Source organism: Ochotona curzoniae, unplaced genomic scaffold, assembly GCF_017591425.1.
Source record: "Ochotona curzoniae isolate NIBS_2020 unplaced genomic scaffold, NIBS_Ocur_1.0 contig_2927, whole genome shotgun sequence".
NCBI lineage: Eukaryota > Metazoa > Chordata > Mammalia > Lagomorpha > Ochotonidae > Ochotona > Ochotona curzoniae.
The window spans coordinates 281406-306169 of record NW_024465654.1 but is presented as its reverse complement, the minus strand read 5'-3'; the positions used below and the strand labels follow the sequence as shown (position 1 = coordinate 306169).

Here is a 24764-nt window from a genome sequence, read left to right as displayed (position 1 = left end):
AGATCCTCTGTTCATTTCCCTAATGCCTGCATCAGTCAGGCCCTGGGCCAGGCTTCAAGCAGGAGCTGGAAACTCAATCCGTGTGTCCCATGAGGGTGAGTGGCGGAAACTCAACTACTTGTTACATCACAGTTGTCCACCCCAACACTCTCAGGTCTGTATCATCAAGCAGCTGGAATAGGGAGCAAGAGCAGAAATCTAATTCTGGTACTTTTATAAGAGATGTGGGCATCTTGACTTCTAGCTCAAATCCACCATCCAGCACCATTCTTTTCATTCACATACTCATAATATATTTCCCATATGCATCTTGAATAACCATTTTTTCTCATAACAGGTGTGTAATGTACAGATTTGGAAAGGATGAATAGGAAGCTAATTTTGGATATCAATATATATTTCTGGAATAATTTCATGGTGTTTCTTTTGTATCACAGAGCAATTAATATTATAATGAACAGATTGATAAATGTAAGTACTTTCTACCTTTATTTTAATTTCCTTTTCTTCATTCTGTAATTTGGAAGTTATGTTGTGCAAATTGCCCAAGCAGATGAAAGGGTGGTTTGTATTTGTGATATTTTTGACCAATACTTTGAGAAATGTAATTCATACAGGATGCTTGCATATTTTCTAAGGGGAAAGTTAAGTCTAGTTCATGAATTTATCATTGTTTCTCTTTTTTTCTCAGACATTTGCTTTCATCTCGCACACTAGTAAAAAAATATTTCATGCACATTTTATTTTCTAATTGATCTGGAACATCCATTTCTTAAAATTCACAAGCTCAAATTGATCAGTTTCCTTGTATGCCCATTACATATATTTAAAAAAAAAACCTTAGAATGACAACCTCACTTTATTTCCAGTTTATATCTTATTTAATACAATGAAAACAATTTGAATCAAAATTTGTTTTAGTAAATAAGGAGTCAAAGCTGAATGAAGAAGTGTTCTCATTTGTTTCTCAAAACACAGATCCAACAACAATGCAAAGTGTAGCAAATCTTAGAGATGCAGATGATAAAAATCATAGTTTATACATCGTATTCTTGCAATTAGGCAAGGATATGGCTTATTGTGCATGCTTTGAATTTGGCCCAAGCCCATAGCACAGAATTTCTAATGACGACCAGTCGTTTGTTTCTGCTATCCCATAGCTCTTCCCTATCTCTGAGCCATCTTCACTGGCTTTTGATTTTGTTACAGAGGTTACTCTGTAATGGAAGAAAGTTCTACCTCCACTTAACCACATCAAAGGATAGAGAGATGAAAGGGCAAGCTCTTTCACGTCATTATTCTCTCAGTTGTCTGGGAACCAATCTGTTTTTTTTTTTTTTTTTTGAGATCTCCTGAGCATATATGATAGTGTATGTTCTGACATAGGATGTTGATGTCTGCTTTCAAAAGGAAATCCATGAGAAGCAGCATTTCCCCAAGACAGACACGCCTTTGCTCACCCTAGAAGCAGTGACTAGCATTTCCCTGGAGATGCAGTCCCTTCTTGAGGCCCCAGTGCGTTTGATGTGGAAGATGTTGGTCTGAGCAAAGGCAGCGGTGGTCCACGACAGAACACCTTTTTCGCAGATTGGCTCCTTCCTGTTGGTCACACGTATGAAGGCCTCCCTGAATTTTGTTTTTTTCAGAGTGATCCATCAGGATTTTTGCCTGTTTTCCTCTTTCCATCACTGTCGGGAGTTAATTCCCCATCTCAGGAAAGGGGAACACTGCTTTTCAGGATGGTTTTGCAGTGATCCTTCCTGTCTGGGAAATGAGATTTTATTATATCATTGCAAGGTGGAGATAATTTTTCTCTATACTTCCTATCAGATAAAAAATGAAGAAATAAATACATGTATATATACACATATATACACACATATATATACATATATTTATATATGTGGATGTGTGTTGGAAGTAGGGAAGAGTAAGGGAATATTATTGACACGTGCACTATTTATACTTCCACAGAAGAATCTTCATAAGCTTACACGCTCCTAAGTAAAATGTTATTTCTGTATTTCAAAATCTATATTTAAATTTTTTATTTTAAAATTTATTCTTATTATTTTACATGATATATATTTTAAAGATTTATTTATTTATTGTAAAGTCAGATATACAGAGAGGAGGAGAGACAGAGAGGAAGATCTTCTGTCCAATGGTTCACTTCCCAAGTGACTGCAGTGGCCGGTGCTGTGCCGATCAGAAGCCAGGAGCCAGGAACTTCCCCCAGGTCTCCCACACAAGTGCAGGGTCCCAAGGCTTTGGGCCGTTCTCAACTGCTTTCCCAGGCTAGAAACAGGGAGCTGGATGGGAAGTGGAGCTGCCAGGATTAGAACCAGCGCCTATATGGGATCCCAGCAGGCTCGTTGAAGGTGAGGACTTTAACTGCTAGGCCACGGCACTGGGCCCCGTGATATGGTTTTAAAAGAAAAAGGGATTCACCCCTCACTTCCCCTTCCTCCCTCTCTATTTTCTCCTTAATCTCACTTTACCATCCACAGTATTAGAATAATTTTCCAACAGTTGCAAGTTTAACATTTTGCCGTTTGAGTATTAAATATATAATTTGATGCTAATTAATCGTTAAATATTAAGTATTCAATATCATGATATTTAAGTGTATCATGGCATTGTAGGTATAGGCAATAGTAGAAAGTTTAGTATCATATTGTCAGGGTATATTTAACAGTTTCGTTGGTAAAAGAGTTTATGCCTCCATTTGAAAGTCAGAGTTACACAGATAGAAGGAGAGACGGAAAGAAGCTTTCATGAGCTGGTTCGCTCCACAGCGGGGCCAGACTGAAGCTGGGACCCAGTAGTCTCCTCCAGGTGCAGGGACTTAAACAGTTGGGCCATTCTCTGCTGCCTTCCCAGGCCATCAGCAGGGAACAGGTTTGGTGGTGGAACAGGAGTTATCGTATGTTCTTCTGGGCTATTCTCCAAGAAGTCCTTGCCTATAATGATAATGTCTTAGAGTTTTGTCTTTTGCTTTCCTCCAGTAATTTTATGGTTTCAGACCTTAGGTTAGATCTCTGAGTCATTGCTCACTGTGTGTTGATTTTTTTTTTTTCTTTAGGCTGTGAGGTAAGGTGACTTGTTTCATGATTTTGCATGCAGAAATCCTATTTTTTCCAACGCCATTTGAAGAGACTTTTCTTTCTCCTGGGAATGATTTTAGGATGTTTGTCAAACATTAGTTGTTTGTGGAAGTGTGGATTAATTTCTGGGGTGTTCAATCTGTTCTGCTAGTGCACGTGTCTTTTTTTGTGCCAGTACCATCTGATTGTCTTTGTACCAACCCCATTACATGCCTTGAAATTGAATGTCGCTTCCCCACTCTTGTATCAATGGTTGCCTAAGTGGAGGTGAGGTGAGTGGAATGAGGTTTTGAGGTTTTATTACATTTTTGGGATTAGATGATTTCTGTTGACTGAACCTCAACTCACCAACTCACTGCTTCTTTCTTTACATTCTGTTACTAAATCTCTCTGGTGAGATGTAAGTAAAATCAGACACTGTGTTTTTATTCTAAAAATTGCATGTCATGGAATATCCATATATCTAAGAATAGAAGTTATATGATATCAGAAGTTTGATTCTGAAAATGTCAAATAAACTATTAAGATATTTGGTAGAAGAACAAAACATTATTTGATAGAGCTTCAAGTTTAGCAAGATAGAAATGCTCATTTCTTGTCATAAATTGAAAAACAAAACTAATTACAATTCTATAGCATGATGAGAAATTGGGAGAATATTGAGTCAGTAAGTTATTTACTAACACAGAGTGTCTAATTACTCCAATTAGAAATTAAAAATACGAACACATGTTAACTACTGAAGTAATTAAAAAAAGTTTACAAAGTTTTTCATTTTTAAAAATAAAGTGATGAGCAACTTGCATGCACTTTTATATGTACAGCTTTACCCTCCTTCCCACCTTCTCCTTTATGCCTTCCTCCTTCTTCCTTCCTCATTTTGTACGCAAGTGAAATCGACACTCTGAGATTTGATTATTTCTATAGTCTTTGTCTATACTCTTGAGCAACAGTGAATTTTCTACTTGCTGCTTGATGAATTCTTTATTTACTGAAGGGCTAAGTTAGTGTTTATGAAGTAGATTGAACGTATGTCATTGTAAAGCTTTCCATATGGTCTCACTTAAACTTTAAAGAATAGTTTGTTGGGCCCGGCGCGGTGGCGCAAGTGGTTAAGTCCTCGCCTTGCACGCCCGGGATTCCATATGGGCGCCGGTTCTAATCCCGGCAGCCCCGCTTCCCTTCCAGCTCCCTGCCTGTGGCCTGGGAAAGCAGTTGAGGACGGCCCAAAGCTTTGGGACCCTGCACCCGCGTGGGAGACCCGGAAGAGGCTCCTGGCTTCGGATCGGCATAGTATCGGCCCGTTGCGGCTCACTTGGGGAGTGAATCATCGGATGGAAGATCTTCCTCTCTGTCTCTCCTCTCTGTATATCCGCCTTTCCAATAAAAAATAATAAAAATAAATCTTAAAAAAAAAAAAAAGAATAGTTTGTTACTGTCTACAGAACCTACTACAGGGCCCCTAGAAAGATCCAACATCTCCAAATTTGTTTTGTGTAGGTACCAATGTCTAAAGCCCAACATAGTTAGACCACTCCTGAATTATGAGCTGATCATAATTTGAATGAAGAAGAAAATTACAACTTATAAAGAAGCAAAATTATAAACAAAATATGTGTTAATAAATTTCAAATAGATTTGAAATAAGAATGCATTTGGAATAAGTGGAAGCTTTTATAGCAATGTAATACTTCACAGATTAACTGTTGTGGCAAACTGTGTAACTGCATGGCCACATGAAGAAAAAAAATCACAGGATATGAATAGAAATGTGAAGTCATTCCGTTAAATACTTTGGAAATTAGGATGATTAACTACCACAAGTACTATAAATAATGTTTTGGAGTATAATGATATAAGAAAACATGCAATATAATATGTGATTGAAATAGAGACAATCAAATAAATTTCATATTCATATTCCATGTTTTACCTTTAGGAAATCAAACGTAATTTTGTAACAAATCTTAAGAACAAACAAGTAGACAGGTGTTTGCATTAGAAGGAACTATATGCACTTTAATTTCTATATAATTGTAGTATCTTCTTTTTGGAGAATAATGACATAAAATACAAAATGTTGGCATACATTTATGCATTTAAAAATAAAACAGAAAATTTACTAAAAGAAATCACAGAACTAGTAGAATCACTCTGGGTGATATTAAGACAAAATCTAAATGAGCTTAAACACATTATTATGTAGAATTTACAAAGCAAAAACAGGCAGATATTTTGAGTCTTCAGGTGCAATGAGAGGTAAGTGGGGCAGGTGTGTAACCTATTGGCTTAAGATGCCATAGCACACAGTCAGGAATCTGGATTCAGTTTTCTCCTGTGGCTCTTGAATCCAGCTTTCTGCCAGTGCAGACTCTGAGAGGTAACTCTGAGTAAGATACTTGGAACCTTGCCACCCACATGTGCTTCAGGCTCTTGGTTTCAGTTTTGGCCAACCCATCCATTGTGGGCATTTGGGCAGTCAATAAGCAGGCGGAAACTGTCTACTGACCTGTTTGTGGGTCTGGCACTTTCTCTCTGCCTTTGAATCAAATAAATATATTTTTTTTTTCTAAAAGAGAGTAAGTTAGACAGGGCTTTTTGAATAAACAAATCCCAAGAATTGCATTGGAAAGACAGAAATATTAAATTTCTTTGAAACTGTGATTGCAAGTGATGCTATGCAAGTTTTTCACATTTACTTTGCAGAGGAGAGGCCAGAAAGTGACATCACACATTTTACTTTTAATGCCCTACTTTCTGTAGCACTAACTAAAATCAAGATGTGCTGTTGGCAGTGCCCTGCAGAGAACTGAAAAATGGGGGACAGTGAAGGAGACCCACTTTGTTAGTAGACAATACCTGTTCTCGTGAAGTCTGAAAACTCATGAACTGAGCGAAGCGTATTGATCGTTACTGCAAAGATATTGGATATTTATAGTGACTAATGGTCACACTTTGGAGATATTTTCAGATACAATGGTTTCCTGCTCTTATTCTTTTAACTATGTGCTTACCTGTTAGTTTCTCGTACACACTGGCCCGACTGACGGAGATCCCAGCGTATGCATTCACTGCCTAAGCTTTAAGTCATCACGTTTTGTACCAGGAATCATCAAGAATTCTGAAGAGCAAGTCTTGGTTACAAGCATCAGGAACACCCTTTTTTTCACAAGGAAATATACATCTACAAAGATCTTGCCACCTTCCTCTGAAAAATCAGGTACTTATAATTTTTAAGATATTAATTTATTCAAAAGCTACCCTTTTAGAAATTTGTAGTAAAAGTGAATCAATATCATTCAATTAATAGAATATTATATTTAGAAATAAAGTATGGATTTAGACAAAGAATTAATATAGAAATGGATGGTAAATGTAGACTTGATTAGATTGGAAAGAAATATTTGAAATGAAAATTTTCTATGTTTATGGTAAAACACTTGAAGAACAAGAAAAATCATAAATTCTGTTGGGAAAAAGTTCAGAAAATCCATGAGTTGATTTATAGCTTATAACTTATTTAAAGAATACATAGTTCAATACATAGGGACTATTTAGGTTTCAAATCAACCTCGATGCTTCCTCTGAACCATTTCTCAATACAGTTTTCAGCTACAAGAAATTTAATGTATAAAATACTCTGTCTTGTGTAAAATACAAGTTGTTAAAATTCTCAAGTTCGGCAGCTGACCTAAGAAATAATCGTGGCCATAGCAAGTTCATTCAGACGTGGTTTGTGTCCTCAGATTGTGTCAGAGTGAAAGGAAGGTGAGGACAGGAAAGGCAGAAATGCATAAAGCAATGTGAACCAGGGGGGTGAAGATGGATGCTTACTGAAATACTTGTGAACATGTTGTAATCGAGTTAGAACTTAAGCCGTCTTTTAGACAACTTCCTCAAACTGATGGGACAACATAGGAGAACAAAGCAACGGAAAGACAAATATCAGAAAGATTTCCTCGAAAGAGGGAGAGGCATAAGAGGAGATCAGAAGTGCAGAGAGCAGAACAGAGAAGCCGAGTGGAGTCTGTGAAGGTGGATGTAGGTGCTGTGGGCTATAGGACTGCCAAGGGTGGAGTGCAAGTGAAATATGGAGGGCACACATATCCGAACATTTAAAAACTTCCACTCATTATGCAGTGGCTATCAGATAACTCAACATGTATTGTCACTTGTTTAAACAAATGAGTTAAAGACCAAGTGATCTGCTATAAGAACTTATTTCCTAAATCTTGTCTATTTCAGTATTAATCTGTTTTTAGCAATACTTTCTAATTTGAAAGAAGCTACAAATCTTTCATTGGGCTTAGCTAAGAACAATCTGTTTCTATAGTTTTTTTTTTTAAAGACTTACTTATTTTTATTGGAAAGGCGGATCATATTTACAGAGAGGAGAGACAAAGATTTTGCACTCTCTGGTTCACTCCCCAAGTGGCTGCAATGATCAGAAATGAGCTGATCTGAAGCCAGGGACCTGGAGTTTCTTCTCAGTCTCCCATATAGGTGCAGGGTCCCAAGGCTTCAAGCCATCCACTACAGCTTTCCCATACTACAAGCAGGGAGCTAGATGGGAAGTGGAGCGGCCAGGACATGAGCTGGTGCCCATATGGGATCCTGGCATGTACAAAGCAAGGATTTAGCCACTAGGCCATCTTGCTGGGGCCTGTAGTCTGTTCTAGTAGAAGCTTTTCTACAGTCCATGGATTTAAATAAATCTCGTGTGTTATCTTAAATTCAATTCCGCTTCCCAGAAATGGAAGATCACAGGGTGACGTACACTGAGGTGAAAATCCGGTCTCCATCACGGTTGCAGAGAACACCTGAAATGTCTGAAACCAAAAGCACCACCCGTTTTGAATATCCAGGTGTGTGGCTTTTTTATTCATATTTTTATTATTTTACTCCATGTTTTAAAATGACTTATTTATATTTTTATGAGAGAGAGAAAGAAAGTGTGAGCTTCCATCTTGAAATGTACTCCTCAGCAGTCAGGACAGGGCCAGTGTGCAATTTCATCTGAGCCTGCACGGTGAGTGGCAGAGACTCAAGTGCTTGAGACAAACCTGCTTGTTCCCACAGTGCAGACTCAACCTGTTGTCTCAACAGTCTATGAAAAGGAGTGAGATAGATGGGAAGATAGAGCAGAACAGGAGACAGAGAAGTTGTTTGCTGGTTTGTTTTTGTGTCTTGAGTTGAATAGACTTTAGATCACAGGGTCATGAGGTGGTTTGAAGGAGCTGGGCTTAGAAGGGGGACTGAGCAGTGTGCTGGGTGATGGGGGAGAGATTTCTTAGTGTGATCAGAAGGGGGCAAATAACAGAAAATACTGGAATACTTTCCTGCATTTGAACACTTAAAGTTTCTATATCAAAGTCTTAAAAAGAACATGCAAATGATGAAATGTACTCAGGTATATTTGCCAAGAGGCTGACACATTGAATACGTGATGGCCTCATCAAAATAATTATTTGTAACTTACTACCTGACAATAACAGAGATGGTAAGAGATTGTTCACCATAATAACAGTTACACTGAATAGTAACTAAAAGAGAAGTTCAAATTCAGTTGCTGAAATGAAAAGTAACACTACAAAGCCAAAAATGCTTTGCAATTTTGAATTTCAAACTTGAAAGTAAAAGGTAATGGGAAAAGTTTATTATTTTCTTACTATAAAATTGGGATTCAGCGTTCAAAAAACTTTGAACAGTAAGATAAATTTTTCTGCAAGTGTGGACATTATCATATCAAATTATAGAGACTTAAAATGTAATCTATGAAACCCAAAATGTATTTGAACCAAATAGACATAGTGGAGATAATAAGACAAAGTGATGATAATACAGTTTCTGAGTGGGCTAATTAGTAACAAGACCTTAGAATTTTCTTCTGTCATTTATCAGATTCTGAAGACATTCCATATAATTTTTAAATATTTTATTTTAAGAAGGAGAAATATCATATACTAAAATTTACATTAAAAGGCCTGGTGCTGCAGTGCAACTGGCTAATTCTCCACTTCCAAGTGCCACAATCTCATATAGCCAGTTTGTGTTTTGGCTGCTCCACTTCACATCCAGCACCCTGCTTGTGGCCTGGGAAAGCAGTGGAGGATGGCTCGAAGCCATGGGACCCTGCACCCGCATGGGAGACCTAGAAGAAGCTCCTGGCTCCTGGCTTCGGATTGGCTCACTTGGAGAGTAAATCAGTGGATGAAAGATCTTTCTTTCTGTCTCTTTCTCTCTGTAAATCTTTCCAATACTCCAGAACAATTTCATGTAAAATGTGCAAAACTATAGTTCTCATGCAGGGTCTATACCTCTCTTTGGAATTTTCCTATGAAATAATCTTTTTAAAGATTTATTTATTTTACTTGGAAGTCAGAGTTACATAGAGGGAGAGATATAGAAAGAAATCTTCTATCTGCTGGTTCATGTGCCAAATGACTGCAATGGTTAGAGCTAGGCCAGTTCAAAGCTGGTAGCCAGGAGCCTCCTCTGGATTTCCTACATGAGTGGGTGCTTGGGGAGGAATGGAATTGTGCCATCCTCTACTGCTTTTCCAGGACAACAGTAGGAGCTGGAGTGGAAGTGGAGAGGCTGGGACTAGAATTGGCAGCTTGCTGTGCCACCATGCCCCTCCTGAAATTATTTTTAGAAACTGTGAATAAACACATAGAAGTTCATCTTGAACTGTTTCTGTCTTTGTGATAGATGTCTCTACCTCATTGCTGCCATGGAAGTTAACAGCAGTGGTTCTGAGTCTGGTCTGCCTAAGCCTGCTTTTGTCTGTTGGATTCCTGGTCAAGCAGAGTAAGTCTCCGCAATTCAAGAAGTTGGCTTTTTCATTGTTAGCCTCATGTATGTTTTACCACCATTCTCATTTCCTAGGCATGGTTGTATTCTAGTTGTGTTTTGGTACCAGGAGATCATTTTAAGCACCACATGATATGACGATGCTCTTATTCTTTAATCCTTAGGGTCGTTGATTTTCTCTCACCCACTGGCAATATCTACATTCTTTTATTGGCCCTTTTTTCTTATTTGTTATTTTAAAACATTCTTTGTTATTATTTTGAATATTTATTTGAAAGGGGTGGAGAGAGAAATCTTCCGTCTGCCTTTTTACCCCTCCAATGGCTGCAAAGGCTGAGGCTAAGCTGTCTTCATCAGCTTTCTAGGTGCATTAGCTGGGAGCTGGATGGAAAGCAGAATGATTGGACTTGAATTAACTTGTCAAAGTGGGTGAATCATTGCAGGTGGCAGTTTAATCCTCTGAGCCACCATGTAGACCTCAAAACTTCTTGTTATTTTTTAATTTGAGGCTCTGAAGACAGACTCAAGACAGCAGAGCACACTGTCATATTCTGGTTCCTTTCTCTGATGGCAACTACAGGCAGGTCAGGCTGAATCCAGGAACTAGGACATCCACTTGGGTACCTCCCGTGGATGGTAGGGTACCAAGTACATTAACCATCATCTGCTGCATTTTCTTATTTTCTTGTGCATCCACAGGAAGCTGGACTAAGAGCTGGACCTAAATCAACTTAGCCTCTATGATATGTGCTACTGGCATCTTAACTGCTAATTTGAATGCCTGAACCTACCTGGAATATCATTAATTATGTTTAATTTTTTAAATTAAATCAAGTAATTTTAAAATCTTTAATTTTATTGCCTGCTGTTTTTATCACATCAGAATTACATCAGAGAAATTTTTAGAATTTTCCTTATGAGAATCAGCTTCTCAGTAGTTAATACATTAATTTCTAATATGTTAATTTCCCTGTGAGGCTTGTATTATGATATTTGCAGATAATCTCCAAATCATTAAACATGTGTGGAAGTTATTGATAATGTGTTATTGTAATTATTGACGGTCTTTTTACAAATATTGTGTTTTATGCAGTGTCGTTTATTTTAGCTTAAACTCAATGAAACAAGCTGATGTTTGTGATTTGTTTCTTAGTAGCAGAGAGCACTTCCCAAAATCACCAATTTAACCAGGAAAGAGATCCAAAAGGATCGATTTCAGGAAATTCAGAGATTCAACAACAGTCAACAAAAGGTAAGTGTATTTAAGAATAAGATCAGGAGGTTTCCAAGAGTTAAAAAATAACTAATTGTGTGTGCATCATTTTGCATGTAACAGATGAATGAATGTGTAAATGAGTGAATCAGTAAGTGCTATATACCCAGGAGGCATCGTGCTGTATATTTAGACAAAAGTTCCCTAAGAACCTACTCAATTTGGAGTTATTGGAAGTGCTGACTTGATGCCAAAAACTGTTCTTAGGATTGTTTTGTCTCAATGCATATCTTATTTCTATGCATCATTTTAAAGATTTATTTATTTTATTTTGAAAGGCGGATCAAATATTATGGAGATCAGTAAAGACAGAGAGAAAGATCTTCCATCTACTGATTCACTTTCCAATGAGCTGAACCAATCTCTAGCCAGGAGTCAGGAGCTTCTTCTGAGAGATCTACCAAGCAGATATAGAGTCCTAAGGCTTTGGATCATCATTGGCAACTTTCACAGAGCACATGCAGGGAGCTGTTTAGGAAGTGGAGCAACTGGGACACAAACAGGTGTCCATATGGGATCCTGGTGCTTACAGGCAAGGATTTAATAATTTAGTTTTCATATTATGATTGAAATGACTTAGCAGGAAGCAACATCATTTTGTGTGAATAATTTTATCCCTTAGTTTATGTATGGCTTACTTTCCATGCAATTACCACACCAGCAGTTTAAACTAGAAATTCTGACACAAGGCACCTAGGCATATTTTGATCTTTTCTTTAGCCTCGCGGTGTCAGCCCTGTGATGAGAACTGGCAGCAGCATGGGAAGTACTGCTACTCCTTTTCTAGAAATCTGATTCCATGGAGAGATTGTCAACGCTACTGTTCAGAGTCACGTTCAAGCTTTCTTAAGTTAAACGTGGAAGAAGAGCTGGTAAGGACAAGTGTACGTTTCTTACATTTAGTCATCTTCTCCAGGAGACATTTTTGTTTTATACTATATGTTTTCTTTTGAGCTATTCCCACCTATGGAATGTCATATACCACTCTGGTTATGCTCTTCTCTTGCATCAGCCCTGCCTGGGTTTCTAGTAGAAGGCTCCTAGTCTGAGGCCTTTGTGCAAAATTGATTCTCATCTGAACTCTTGCTTCTCTCCTCAGTCTCCTTCCTTACCAGTGGCTTCCCATCACGTCCAGTTCTGTGTGTTCATTTATGTGTTCCCTAAAGTGTAATTCAGTGTGCTCCAACTGGACTCTTTCCCTTTGATCCTTGACATTTTCTCTGTTAAACCTCGGTTATCATAGAATCAGAACACCTGCACACATTTTGTGATCACCTGGTCTTGTGAGAGTCCTTGACAAGTGCTGTCACTGGACCCTGCACTTCCCTTTTCTGACATTGCTTAACCATCTGCTTTCCTCTTAGATTCTTATTTAACGAGACTATTTACTGACCTTGCATACTCAATATCTAGTATAAGTGCAGAATATGATAAAAACTTTCATAATGGTTGATTAATGAATTAATATGTATGTGGTTGTTGGTGGGAAACAATCTTGAGTGCATTTTTATCACAGTTGTATATTTCAGAGACAATATGAAAGTTCTCCATAGCAATGAAGATCTCTCAATCTTTATGTACCCAGCCAACGCATTAATGACATCAGATGTAATTTTTTTTCTGTATTTGTTGCATCCAGGAGTTTTTGACAAGATTGTCAAAAAGGGAATGTCATATGAATGAGAAAAACTTGGGGATCAGTTTGTACTTCAATAGCCGCCAAATGAAGTGGGCTTGGCTGGATGGCTCAGCCTTTACGTTGGACAAGTAAGCATGCTTTTAGTCTTTTAGAACACTAATTGTAGGACAGTCATGTTGATTAATTAATCACATATGATGAGATGTAAAAGTTCTGTGTCTTGTGGTTCCATGACACAGTTAAAAAGAGAAGATAGGATGAGGTGGAAGAGAGTAAAGCAAAATTGTGTTGGCAGCATGCTAAGAAGTTACTCAAGCAATGTCTGATGACATCTTAAGAAGCCTTTGCTGTTCTCTTTATTTTTAATCTTTGTTTATTTCTAATGTTTACAATGTTAGTAACCTAGTATGTATCAGAGTATTGTAAAACATAAAAGTGGTTACACTATCAGTAGTTAGGTGATCCAAAACATTGAGGAGCCTTATAAGGTATAAGAGGCTATAAGGAAGGGGTTGAAATTCACAAATAATTTTCAGATGTTTTTATATATCTTCCTTAGGCTAAGAACTAAATGGCAAAAACATTTCCCATTACTATGTCAGTGACTTAGCAGAGGACTATTGTTTGAGGCTCCCTTCCTGAGATCTACTTGCTTAGCTTTTGAAAGAATCAAGTACTGTTTATGATGTATACATAAATAAACATGCCTAAGAAATATATTTCTTTTAAAAATTTTATTTATTTCTATTGGAAAGGCAGATATACAGAGGGGAAGAGAGACAGAAAGGAAGATCTCCCATCCGATGGTTCACTCCCCAAGCAGCCCCAATGGCTGGAGCTGAGCCAATCCAAAGCCAGGAGCCTGAAGCCTCTTCTGAGTCTCCCACACAGGTGCAGGGTCCTAAGGCTTTGGCTATCCTCGACTGCTTTTCCAGACCAGAGGCAGGGAGTGGGATGGGAAGCAAGGCTGCGAGGACTAGAACCAGTGCCCATATGGGATCCTGGTGTGTTCAAGGCGAGGATTTTAACTGCTAGGCTATTGCACCAGGCCCAAGAAATATATTTCTTTAACATTTAGTAACTGGGGAGTAACATTGCTTGAGTGCATTGAAATGTATTAAATTTTAATCTGTAATCTAAATTCTGTTCTCTTCCAGGCTTGGATTAAAAAGACCTAACAATACCTATAATCAGTGTAAATTTATTAGAAATGCCAGGTTAATTGATGGGAGTTGTGAAGAGCATGTGCATTGTATGTGTAAGAAGACAACCTATGGACATTAAATTTTTAAAGGTTTAAAAATAAAGGAAATGGTGAAAGTTTTCTGAGATAATTTTTCACCTCATGAAAGAAAGTCAATGGTTATGTAAAACCACGTGTCTTTAGAGTGCTAAATCCCATGCAAATTATCCATAATAAATACAGCATTAATTTATTTGAAGTTTAATAACCAAAGATTCAAACATAAGCTATCGTGATTGAGAACCCGACATGAAGAGCAGGAAGCTTGGAAGGATGAAGTTTGAAAACTTTGAAGATTTGGTGCTGTGCTGCAGCTGTTTCAGCACCTGCGTGTCTGCATCCCAACCAGAGTGCCTGGTTTCCATGCTGCTTGCTCTGCCTCTGACTCAGATTGCAGCTGATGCATTTGGGAGACAGCAGGTGGTGGCTCAAGTGGTTGGTTCTGCAGCGCTCACATGGGAGATTTGGATGGAGTCCTGTGCTTCTAGCTCCCTGGCTCAGTGCTGGTGATTATGAGTCTTTTGGTGTTGAACCAGCAGATGGACTCTCTCTCTCTCTGTTTCACTGCTTTTCAAAGAGTATGAAAATAAAAAATAAAGAAAAAGTAGAAAGAAATGAAGATGGGGGTCAGTCTGTGATGATTAGAACTTTAAGGATTCCAAAATATTTAAAACCATTCAAATTAAGTCACAATGTCCATGTATGGTCAGTTTGAATACTAGTTTTTGATATTTTCTGAATTCTCCTCCTCATATCTAACTTACAAGGATATTAAGATGTCCATAACCTTCGAAGAATGATATTTTTTACATATTTGGCAAGTAGTGGCTTAAAAATGTGAAAACCCCGAGAATGTAAAAATACTTTTTTTGTGTGTGTGTTTAGAAGGACATGGGAAGGGAGAATGAATATCTTTTTAGACAATATTTTGTAAATTGGAGATGGGAGAGCTCTCTCTCTCTCGCTTTCCTAACTGCTTAAAAATAATGAAGCAAATAACAAGAAAATTCTTTATCATTAGTGTATAAAAAGAAAGCAATCAAGCAGTTTCACAGGTGAGTTACATACTGAGCTTTCAATAAGAATCTTTCTTGAATTCCTCCTAAATCAGAGTATGAAGTGATGCATATATGCAGGTGTCATCACTCTAACACTGAAGCCAATGACACCAGTGACAACATAATGTCACTGATGAACATAGTCACAAATACACTGGCAATTTTAATTGAACAGTGTATTTAAATTTTAATTAAAAAAACAAATGAAAAGTGTTCCTTGGATATCATGGTAATTCACATATGTATCACATTTATGGGGTAGGAGACAAAAGTGACACGATGATCTTAAAGGATGCAGAGGATGTATTTTACAATTAAACTTAAATTCATGATGACTGTGAACAGAACAGGTGTAAAAGGAGCTTAGCAAAATAAAAGCCAAATATGAAACACTACAGGGAACGTCTAATCTAAGACATTCTCTCCAAACCCAGGTCAAGACAGAGGTGATCACTGTCACCACTTCTATTCAATAAATACTAGAAATAATAGTTGGAGAGTTAGGCAGGAGAAACAAGAGGAATCCAAAGCAGAAAGGAAGCAGGAAATTAGACCTTTTTTTTCTATTGACATGAGCTCACATGTTAAGTCCTCAGAGTTCTATGAGAACCTCTGTCAAAACCAATAAGCAAACCTTGTAGCATGCAAAGTTAACATACAAATAAATCACAACTTCAAGTGTAGCAATGAACTGCTTCAAAGGGAAATTAAAAAACATATTTACAATGGTATCAAATGTGAAATCGGAATAAGTCTCATTAGAGAAATAGATAATGACTTGCACACTGAAAATAACAAAACTTTGATGAAGCAAATTGCAGAACGTAGACAAGTGGAAAGACACCTGCATGCACCAACTAGAAGTATTAATGTTAAATGGTTTGTGCTACAAAGTAATATGCAGAATCATGTTGTCCCTATCAAAATTCCTATGGCATTTTTTCACATAAGCAGAAAAATAATTCTAAAATTCATCTGAAGCTACAGAAGGTGACACTGGCCACAGCAATCTTGAACAAGAATAGCAAGGCTAGGAGGCCCGGCGTGATAGTGTAGTGGTTAAAATCCTCTCCTTGAACGTGTCAGGATCCCATATGGGCACTGATTCTAATCCTCGCAGCCTTGCTTCCCATCCCACTCCCTGCCTCTGGTCTGGGAAGGCAGTGGAAGACAGCTCAAAGCTTTTGGACACTGCATCTATGCGGGAGACCCAGAAGAAGCTCCAGGCTCCTGGCTTCGAATTGGCTCAGCTCCAGCCATTGTGGCTGCTTGGGGAGTGAACTATCAGACGGAAGATCTTCCTCTCTGTCTCGCCTCCTCTCTGCATATCTGACTTTCCAATAGAAGTAAATAAATATTAAGAAAAAGAATAGCAAAGGTGGAGACAAAGCAGATTCTAATTTCTACATATGGAAGAGACATACAGCAATTACAACATGATGACAGTGACATAAGCACCGATTGACATATAACAGCTGGACTAAAAGATCCCAGAAATGATGTCATATGTTTACAAAAAGAGAAAAGAATTGAAGAAAAAAGAAAAGAAGAAGCCCACAATGAGGAATAAATAGTCTGTTTAATAAATGACGCTTGGAAAATGTATCAAGAAGATTCAGAGATAAAGAATAGACTATTTTATTCAGTGTGATACTCACCTTAAAACAGATGCGACTTCAATGAAAGATTCCAGAAATTCTAACTACTAGAGAAAAACATACAAAGAATGAAAAAAAATCCAATTACATTTAAATTCAGAAATTAACTCACACAGAATGAGTCATGTTATTGTTTTGTGCCTATTTTTAGGGGACAAGACATGCTATGTTATTTATTATACTGAATAAATGCAGGACTCTGAGCAAATCTTGGAAAGCTGGCATCATATGGCTTGTTTGCCTCTTGGCATAGATGTTCCTGCTCCATCTTCATGGAAATTTATGGCAGTGATTCTGTGGATTGGTTGCCTGGTGCTGTCTGTGTGTGTTGGAGTCTTAGCCATAAAGTCTAAATCACATTGGAAATAGAAGCCCACTTTTCCAGTCCTCATCGGGAGACTGTATTGGGCCTAATGCAATTGTTTATCATGTCAATTTCTTCATCATGTGTAATGCTCTCTGCACAGTACTGGAGATAACTTCCCAGACACATTTTCCAAGTGTATCATGAACCTTACGTAATGACTTGGTGTGTCTTTTTATACTACTTTCACCAGAAAAGTTTTGAAAAAGCATTTGTCTGATCTTTGAGGCCGTTGTTGCTATTTTCCTTTTCCTGTCATCATTTGGTGCGTGATTATCTGTGGTTCTGTGGTCAGTGTCTACATGGACTTGCTGCATGTTTAATTGGATCCTTATGCTTCTGCCTCTCTGAGTTAATCTGAATTCTTTGAGGAAAATTGTTTTTAATCATTTTTGTGTTTTTAAGTCAATATAGTGTTCTTGTAATGTGGTTTTTCTCTGTGAATTTAAGCCAGGTCATCCTGGTGTTGGCACAGCAGGCAAGATGACCCATTTTAAATATCCACATCTCGTACTGGAATGTCTTGTATTTGAATCCTAGCTATGCTTCTGTTTCCAGCTTTCTGCCACACAGAACTTGAGGACAGAATGTGAAGGCTCAGATAAGGCTGTCCCTGACATCCACCTTTGAGGCCTTGGTTGATGTGGTCCTGACTCTGTCCTGGCCCAGTCCTGGTAATTGTGGGAATTTGGGAAGTCAATTTGAGGTGGGTAATCTCTCTCTCTCAATCATTCTAATGAAAAAAAAAATGAAAATAAAACTGGAAGTTTTGGAATTCCCTTCAGAGAATCAGAAGTTAGTTCAATCGGGATAGTCATTGTATCTCTCTTCAAACAAGATAGAGAGTAAAGCAAGTCATTTTCAAAGACTCTTGAGTCATAACTATTTTCCAGAAAGAGGTGAGAGTGAGCTGTTTTTTCAGCTGTTTTACATAATACATACACCTGGATATATGTAAATAGGTGTAAGTCGATTCCGCTTGTATGTAAAAGAATATTTCTCATGTAGTGTGGTATAGATGTCAGTTACATGATCAAATAATGGCTTTGTTAAATGTTGACTTAGTGATGAATACAATTATGGTGATCAGATATTGGCTTATATAATGGCAAAAAAGCAGAATTTATGATTCTATGAGAGTCAAATAATATTTTGGCTATAATGTGCTGAAGTACAAATTTATTGGATATAAATAATAGAGAGAAAACAATCAGTTATTGTCTATTTTTTAACATAGTGTAAGAACTTTGTATTGTTAAAAAAATGGTATCATCAATGCCAAAGTATTACTATTTCACACGATATCTGCTTCTTTGGAAGGTATTATAAAAGTATTACATTGCTTAAGGGTCTAGTTCTTATAGATATGCTACTAAAGAAGAGATGATATGGCCAAACTTTTGTTTTCTATGTTTCAGGTAATTTTAAAGTTTCAGAAAATGTTAAGTATTGTTTCAATCCTTACAGAATACAGACATGTTTTACAGTTTTCTAAAACACTTTGTATACTGAAATCATGGAAATCTTTACAATTTGACTGTAATTTTGAATGCATAATTTAACAAGTGTCTTTCCTTAACAGTGGAAAATCAAAAAAGGCACAACTAACTTGTGTGTAGGCCACCTGCAGTCTGCTTTGTACCTACTTTTCTGAGCTCTCTGCTCTCAGTGACTCCACTACCCTGTTCCAAGGAAGAGAAGCCAGGGACTCCAGGAGGGAACCTCTTTAAACCATCATTGCTTTCCCATACTCTGCCCGTTCATGCCTCACAATTATTAACTCATCTGTGTTAGCAGATTTTATATCCTTCCCACTCTCCCAGCTGTTTTCTTATACTTAGTAATTTCTCCAATTTAACATCCTTGAGAAATGTTTTTGGTACACCAAGACTTTTTAAACTTCCCTGCTGGGTACAATGTGGCGTAAGGGATGAAGCTTCAGTTTTGGACATAGACATTCTCTTTCAGAGCGCCGGTCAGAGACTAGAATCCGTCACTTCTGATCTAACTCCCTGTGTCAAGCTTGGAGAGCAGCATTTGATGGCCTAAGTACTTGTGCGCTGTCACCCACGAGGAAGACTGCAATTTTGAGCTCCTGCCTTGGTTCCTGTCCAGCCCTGCTGCTAGGGAGTAAACTAGCTGAAGAAAAGGTATCCCCATCTTTCTCACTCTTTCTATCTGCCTTTCATGCAAAATAGTAATAATAACCATCTTACTCTTTTCTTTAGATCCTGTACCTTCTTTCCTCTTGCATGTACACTACTTTTTCTGTCAGTTTCATGAAAGCCTTTCCATTGTTTCAGTGCCTATTCTTATCTAAAGTACTGTAGCTTTCAACCATATTTGCTCACTTTCGTAATCCAAAAGCTACAAAAACATTATGTATTACGTAGATTAAAATGAATTGCTCAGTGAATAAATAAGTCATTGGAAATGGTTGTGCAACAGTAGTTAAAAGAACTACCTTGTTCATCTGCATCCTTTCAGTATTACAGAGTAGAAAATCCATAGTAGGCTACGTATGATATGTGTATATTTAAACCATTATGTTGTTATCTGTCATGCAACGATCTCTTGACTCTCATACAGAGATTCAGTGTGGCCCAGAGAAGGAAAAGTTTTAAATCAGTTTATGTTGGGCCTGGTGTGACGGCGTTTTGGATCCCATATGGGTGCTGGTTCAGTATGTGCCATAAAACTGTCAAAGTTGTAACACATCAAGGGAATACAGGAAACCTCACCGGGAAGGAGAGCAGTCCTCAGATAACGTGAGGTCACGGCGATGACAGACAGGGTTTTCTGGTGTTTTATGCTGAAGACTTGAAAGTCACATATCTGTTTTGATATCAAAATTGCTTTCTCATTTTCTGTGTGTGTGCTTTTTTATTTTTTTGTCTCTGGTGGGGATGCCGTCTTCGGATTTGTCCAATTGCATGTCTATGTAACTCTATGTCTCTGAAATAAATAAAAACAAAATTTCGAAAATCAAAGAGAGAGGTAGACAAACAGGGAACTCTTTGTTGGACATAAAACCCAAGATTTGTATTGTGAAGATGGGGATATTGGATTCTGTGGAAATTTTGAAAGTAAGTGAAGACTTATATTTCGTATTTATTTTTTTGGGAGAGAGATGAGAAACTGATATTAAAAACATTAGCTTTGATGCCCTGCCTTCTAGAACAGTGGGTTGAAAGTAGGCTCTGATGTTTAATAATCGCTTGTAGAGACGTGAAAAAGGGACGACAGTGACTGGACTGATGGTCCTGATAGATAGCGCCCTGATTCATGAACTCTGAAAACCCAGGAATCAAGTGAAAAGCAGCTTGATCATTCCTCCAAATGTAACAGGCATTTATAGTAAATAAGGGCCAGATTGGTGCAAGAAAGACTCCCACCCTGGTTACACTCTGAGATGTAACTGTTTCCTGTGTGGTTCTGTCTAGGGAGCTCTTATTCATTCTTGCATCCTGTGCTCACCTGTTTAGTTTTTCACACGAGACAGACTGACACACAATCTGTCATGCATTTATTGTTTGGTGTTTGAAATCAGTCTTGAATTTTATGTCAAGACTCATGAAGAATTCTTAAGTGCAACTTTTGTGGCAAATATTAGGATACCTTCTTTCCAGGAACTATATATTCTGCAAAGATCATTCTTCATTCCTCTGAAAATCAGGTACTTATATTTTTTCAAGGTATTATTTATTTATTCAAAGCCCAGTGTTTATATAGTTTTCAGTAAATCAACAGAAGATGGATGGTGATAAAAAGATTTAGAGAAAAGTAAATGTGGATTCAGAGAGAGAGGGGGAGGATCAATAGAGAAATAAATGAGAAAATGCAGACTTGAATATATTGTGCCTTCTCATGATAAATCACAGTTATGTTTATGAGGGAAAATTGAAAATGAAATCTTGATATCTTGGTGATAAAATATTTGGAGGACATAAACAAACCAAAAATTCCGCTGGGAAAAATTCAGAGAGACCCTCCAGCTGATTCACACTTTAAGAATTACACCAAGAACCCGTGCATTTGGGGGCCTTCTATCATTATCAAAGCATCTTTAGAAACATTTTCAGGTTTTTTTTGGGTGAGTTATAATGAATTTAGTATGTAAAATACCTAATTTGATCTAAAGCACCAGCTGTTGGAATCTTTAAGCTCACCAACTGAACAAAGAAACAACTGTGGCGGTAACAAAATCTTTCAATATTATGCCATTCTCTATACCTACGCTTAGGTAGAAGAATGATGGACTTGTGTCTGTTGTTGAGGCACTAAACTCTGTGAAAAACAGTGAAAAACTCTAGGGAAAAACAGTGGGGTGGGAGAGAGTGTAGGAGGGTGAGAGGGAAATTCTGAGCCTAGATTTGTATCATGAGAAAAAAGAATTAAAAAAAACAACAACCCCAAACCCTCAAAAAGCAAACTAGTTCTGTTTCCAAGTGCATCACAGTGAAGAGCTGGCACAGAGTAGAAAGGAAGGTGAAGACTGAATGCAGCAGGAATGTGTAAAGTAAGTGGAATCATGGAGGAAGACAGGCTCTCTTACTGACATATTTGAAGATGTTGTAAAAGAGGTAGGATTTGACATTTGAAATACTTGCCTGATTGGTCGGTATTGGAGGACAAAGCATAAACATGAACAACATCAGAAGGAAGAGGCTTCCTGGCAGCAGGTAGCGCCGAGGAGGAGTTGTAAGTGCAGAGAGCAGAAGAGAGCTTTCAAGTGGAGCTTGTGAGTGTGGATGATAGGGGCTGCAATGTGGTGGGAGAAGCACGGGAGGGAGGGTCCTGATTCTAATCTGTATTTAAAATTTTATTTATTTTCACTGGTTACCATCTAGGCTCATATGATGCTATTCATAATTCAAAAGTGTTCGAGTGAAATGTCCCAAATGGTATACTGTAAGAATTTACAGTTGATAATCATTTTTAAAGATTGGACTGCAACTTTATTTTCTTTTAAAAATCAAGAGAAATAGAAGTATGTCTACAGAAATTTAAGAAAAAGAAATTGTTATACAGAGTTGTATTCCCTGGCCTGGAATAGGGATTTACTTCATTCCAAATACGATCACATCAGTCCTTCTGTAGAGAAAATTTAACTTGAGATTGGAGAAGTTTTATGTGGCAATGTTCTGTAACTTGAAAAGAAGTTCAAATTTTATGTTGGACTTAAACAAGAGTAATCCATTTATATCATGTATTTCAGTGGTTGCTTATCCAAGAAATTTAAATTTTTGTTCAACTTTTTTTTTTTACCTGATTCTCAGAGATGAGAGGAAGAAAGGGGCCACATTCTGAATGTCAAATTCAATATCCATCCCATCTGCTGAGAACACCTGTTGTGGCTGAAATCAAAGGGACCACCAGTGTCAGGCGTCAAGGTTCGTGACTTTTTATTTCATGGTATTACTTTACATCATGTGTAATTAAAAAAAATAATTATCATTGCATTTGCTTGGAACCATGATCAAGACAGATGGATAGGTAAAGCTGGACACGTTCCGTTTGCTGCTTACTCCCCAAATATCTGAACAAGTGGGGCTGGGCCAGCCTGAGGCCAGAGACCTGGAGCTCAGTCTAGATCTGCAATGTGGGTGGCAGGATTCAAGCACCTGAGGCATGCTTGCCGCCCAGGGTGACATGAGCAGGAAGCAGGGATCAGAATCAGACACTCTGGTATGGAAAGCAGGTGCCCCTACCCCTGCTTTAAAACACTGTCTAAAATATATCCTTAATTAAAACTGCAAATGGACAAACTTTTATGCACAGGCACAACTGTAATCTTATTTAGATGAAGGTGAATGTGGACTTAGAAAGGTATGCATTGTTCCCTATGATCTTAGTAATACAGATTAAATAAAGACTTCTTGAGTAGAGACTTTGCCTAAAGTTATCTCATTTGACCTAATTTTTCTTTTGACACAATCAAGTAACTACAATGACTAATTTGAGAACCAAGGGTAATTCAGGCATTGATTCATAGCTCCTGTGTTGTGGCTAATTATTTCTATTTAATTGATAAAATCATACCTGCCATCATCACATGTATGTGTATTTGAAACAGTATTTTACATAATTATACCTCTCCCTCACTTTCATTTAATCTCATCATTTACTTGTCACACCGCTGTTTATATTTTTGGTAAAAAGTATAATGGTATTTATCATTTTGCTCTTAAAGCATTATGTTTACAATGGTGTTAGCATTATGCTCTTAAAGCTGTTCATATAATACATATGAAAATTATTCCCTCTAAATGAAAAAATTAGAAATTTGTGTTAGCTAATGACTTCTTGAATGTAGCCTTCTTATGTTGAGACAATTCTTTTTATGATTAATTTGGTCAGAATTTTATCATGAAGGGATGTTGAATTTTATCAAGTTTTCTTTCTGCCTTGTTGGGTGATCATGCTACTTTGTTTTTCACTCTGTTGATGTGATGTATCACAGATATTGATTTATGTTTGCTGAACAGTGCCCGCATCCCTGGAATCTATCCCACTAGATTGTGATGAATTATCTATCAATGTACTCTTCTATTTGTGTGGCTACTACATTGTTTCGGATTTTCACATCTGTGCCATCAAGGATACTGACCTGTAGCTTCCTTTTTTCTTATGTCCTTGTCTAGCTTTGTCATCCGGGTAATTCTGTTCTTCTAGGATGATTTTAGATGAACGCTTTTCTCTTCTAATGTTTAAATAGCTTCAGAAGGAGTGCTGTTAGTTTGGTAGGATTCATCAGTGAAGATAGCCTGACTGGGAGATGATGGGAGATTTTTAAAAATTGGTACTACTGATTCACTTTCACCGCCTGTGTTTGGTCTGTTGTTTATTTCCTCATGATCCAAGCTGAGTAAGCTGTACATGTCAAAAAGTTTGTTCATGTCTTCTAGCTCATCAAACCTGTTGCTGAACAGCTGTTCGTGGTGATTGTCAGCAGTCCACCGTGGTTGTTGCTTTTGTTTCATCACATAGGTTGTAGGATGCTGCTTTTCATTTCAGTATGTTTCAAGATATTTTAAACTATCCCCATGGACTTCTTGCCTGAGCCATTGGTTTATTCAAGAGGATGCTCTGTAATTCACATATATTCTTGTTGTTCACAACATTCTTTTTATGGATTTCTGGACTATTTACATTCTGGTCAGAAAAAACACTCAAGTTGATTTCTATTCTCTCTAATTTGTTGAGCCTCTTTTTTGTGACCTCCCATAGAATCTGTGCTGGGAATGTTCCATGTGCTGTTGGGAGTAACTAGTGATATGATTTTTAATTTTTCTTCCATCATTGGTAAAATTAATAAAGTATTCCAAATAACTTTAAAATATTTTATTTCAAGAAGGTTAAATAAATAAATAAATAAATTTACATCAAGACCATCAATTCAGAACATTGTATGCAAAGTGTGCAAAACAGAATTTTCCTAGTCCAAGGTGTATAAATCTCTTTGGAGTTTGATCATGAAATAATTTATAACACCTGTGAGTCAACTCCTAGAAGATCATATTGCACTACTTATTTCTTTGTTATAGGTGTCTCTGCTCCACTGTTGCTATGGAAGTTAACGGCAGTGTCTTTGAGTCTGGTCTGCCTG

General features: G+C 37.5%; 1 protein-coding gene and 1 long non-coding RNA gene across 2 annotated transcripts in view; both read left to right on the top strand.

Moving 5' to 3' along the window:
* LOC121155416 (natural killer cells antigen CD94-like) overlaps window positions 1–24764 on the top strand; it is a 30628-nt gene that overhangs the window by 1135 nt on the left and 4729 nt on the right. Inside the window, exons 2-5 of the mRNA XM_040978712.1 lie at window positions 338–471; window positions 6129–6327; window positions 7859–7972; window positions 9819–9917. Of these exons, the coding sequence (XP_040834646.1) occupies window positions 364–471; window positions 6129–6327; window positions 7859–7972; window positions 9819–9917 (520 nt within the window). The 5' untranslated portion in view covers window positions 338–363. The remainder of the gene's footprint in view (window positions 1–337; window positions 472–6128; window positions 6328–7858; window positions 7973–9818; window positions 9918–24764) is intronic.
* LOC121155417 lies at window positions 11918–14341 on the top strand. The gene is made up of 3 exons (XR_005883667.1): window positions 11918–12065; window positions 12833–12960; window positions 13990–14341. It is a non-coding gene; the product is annotated as an uncharacterized LOC121155417 (long non-coding RNA).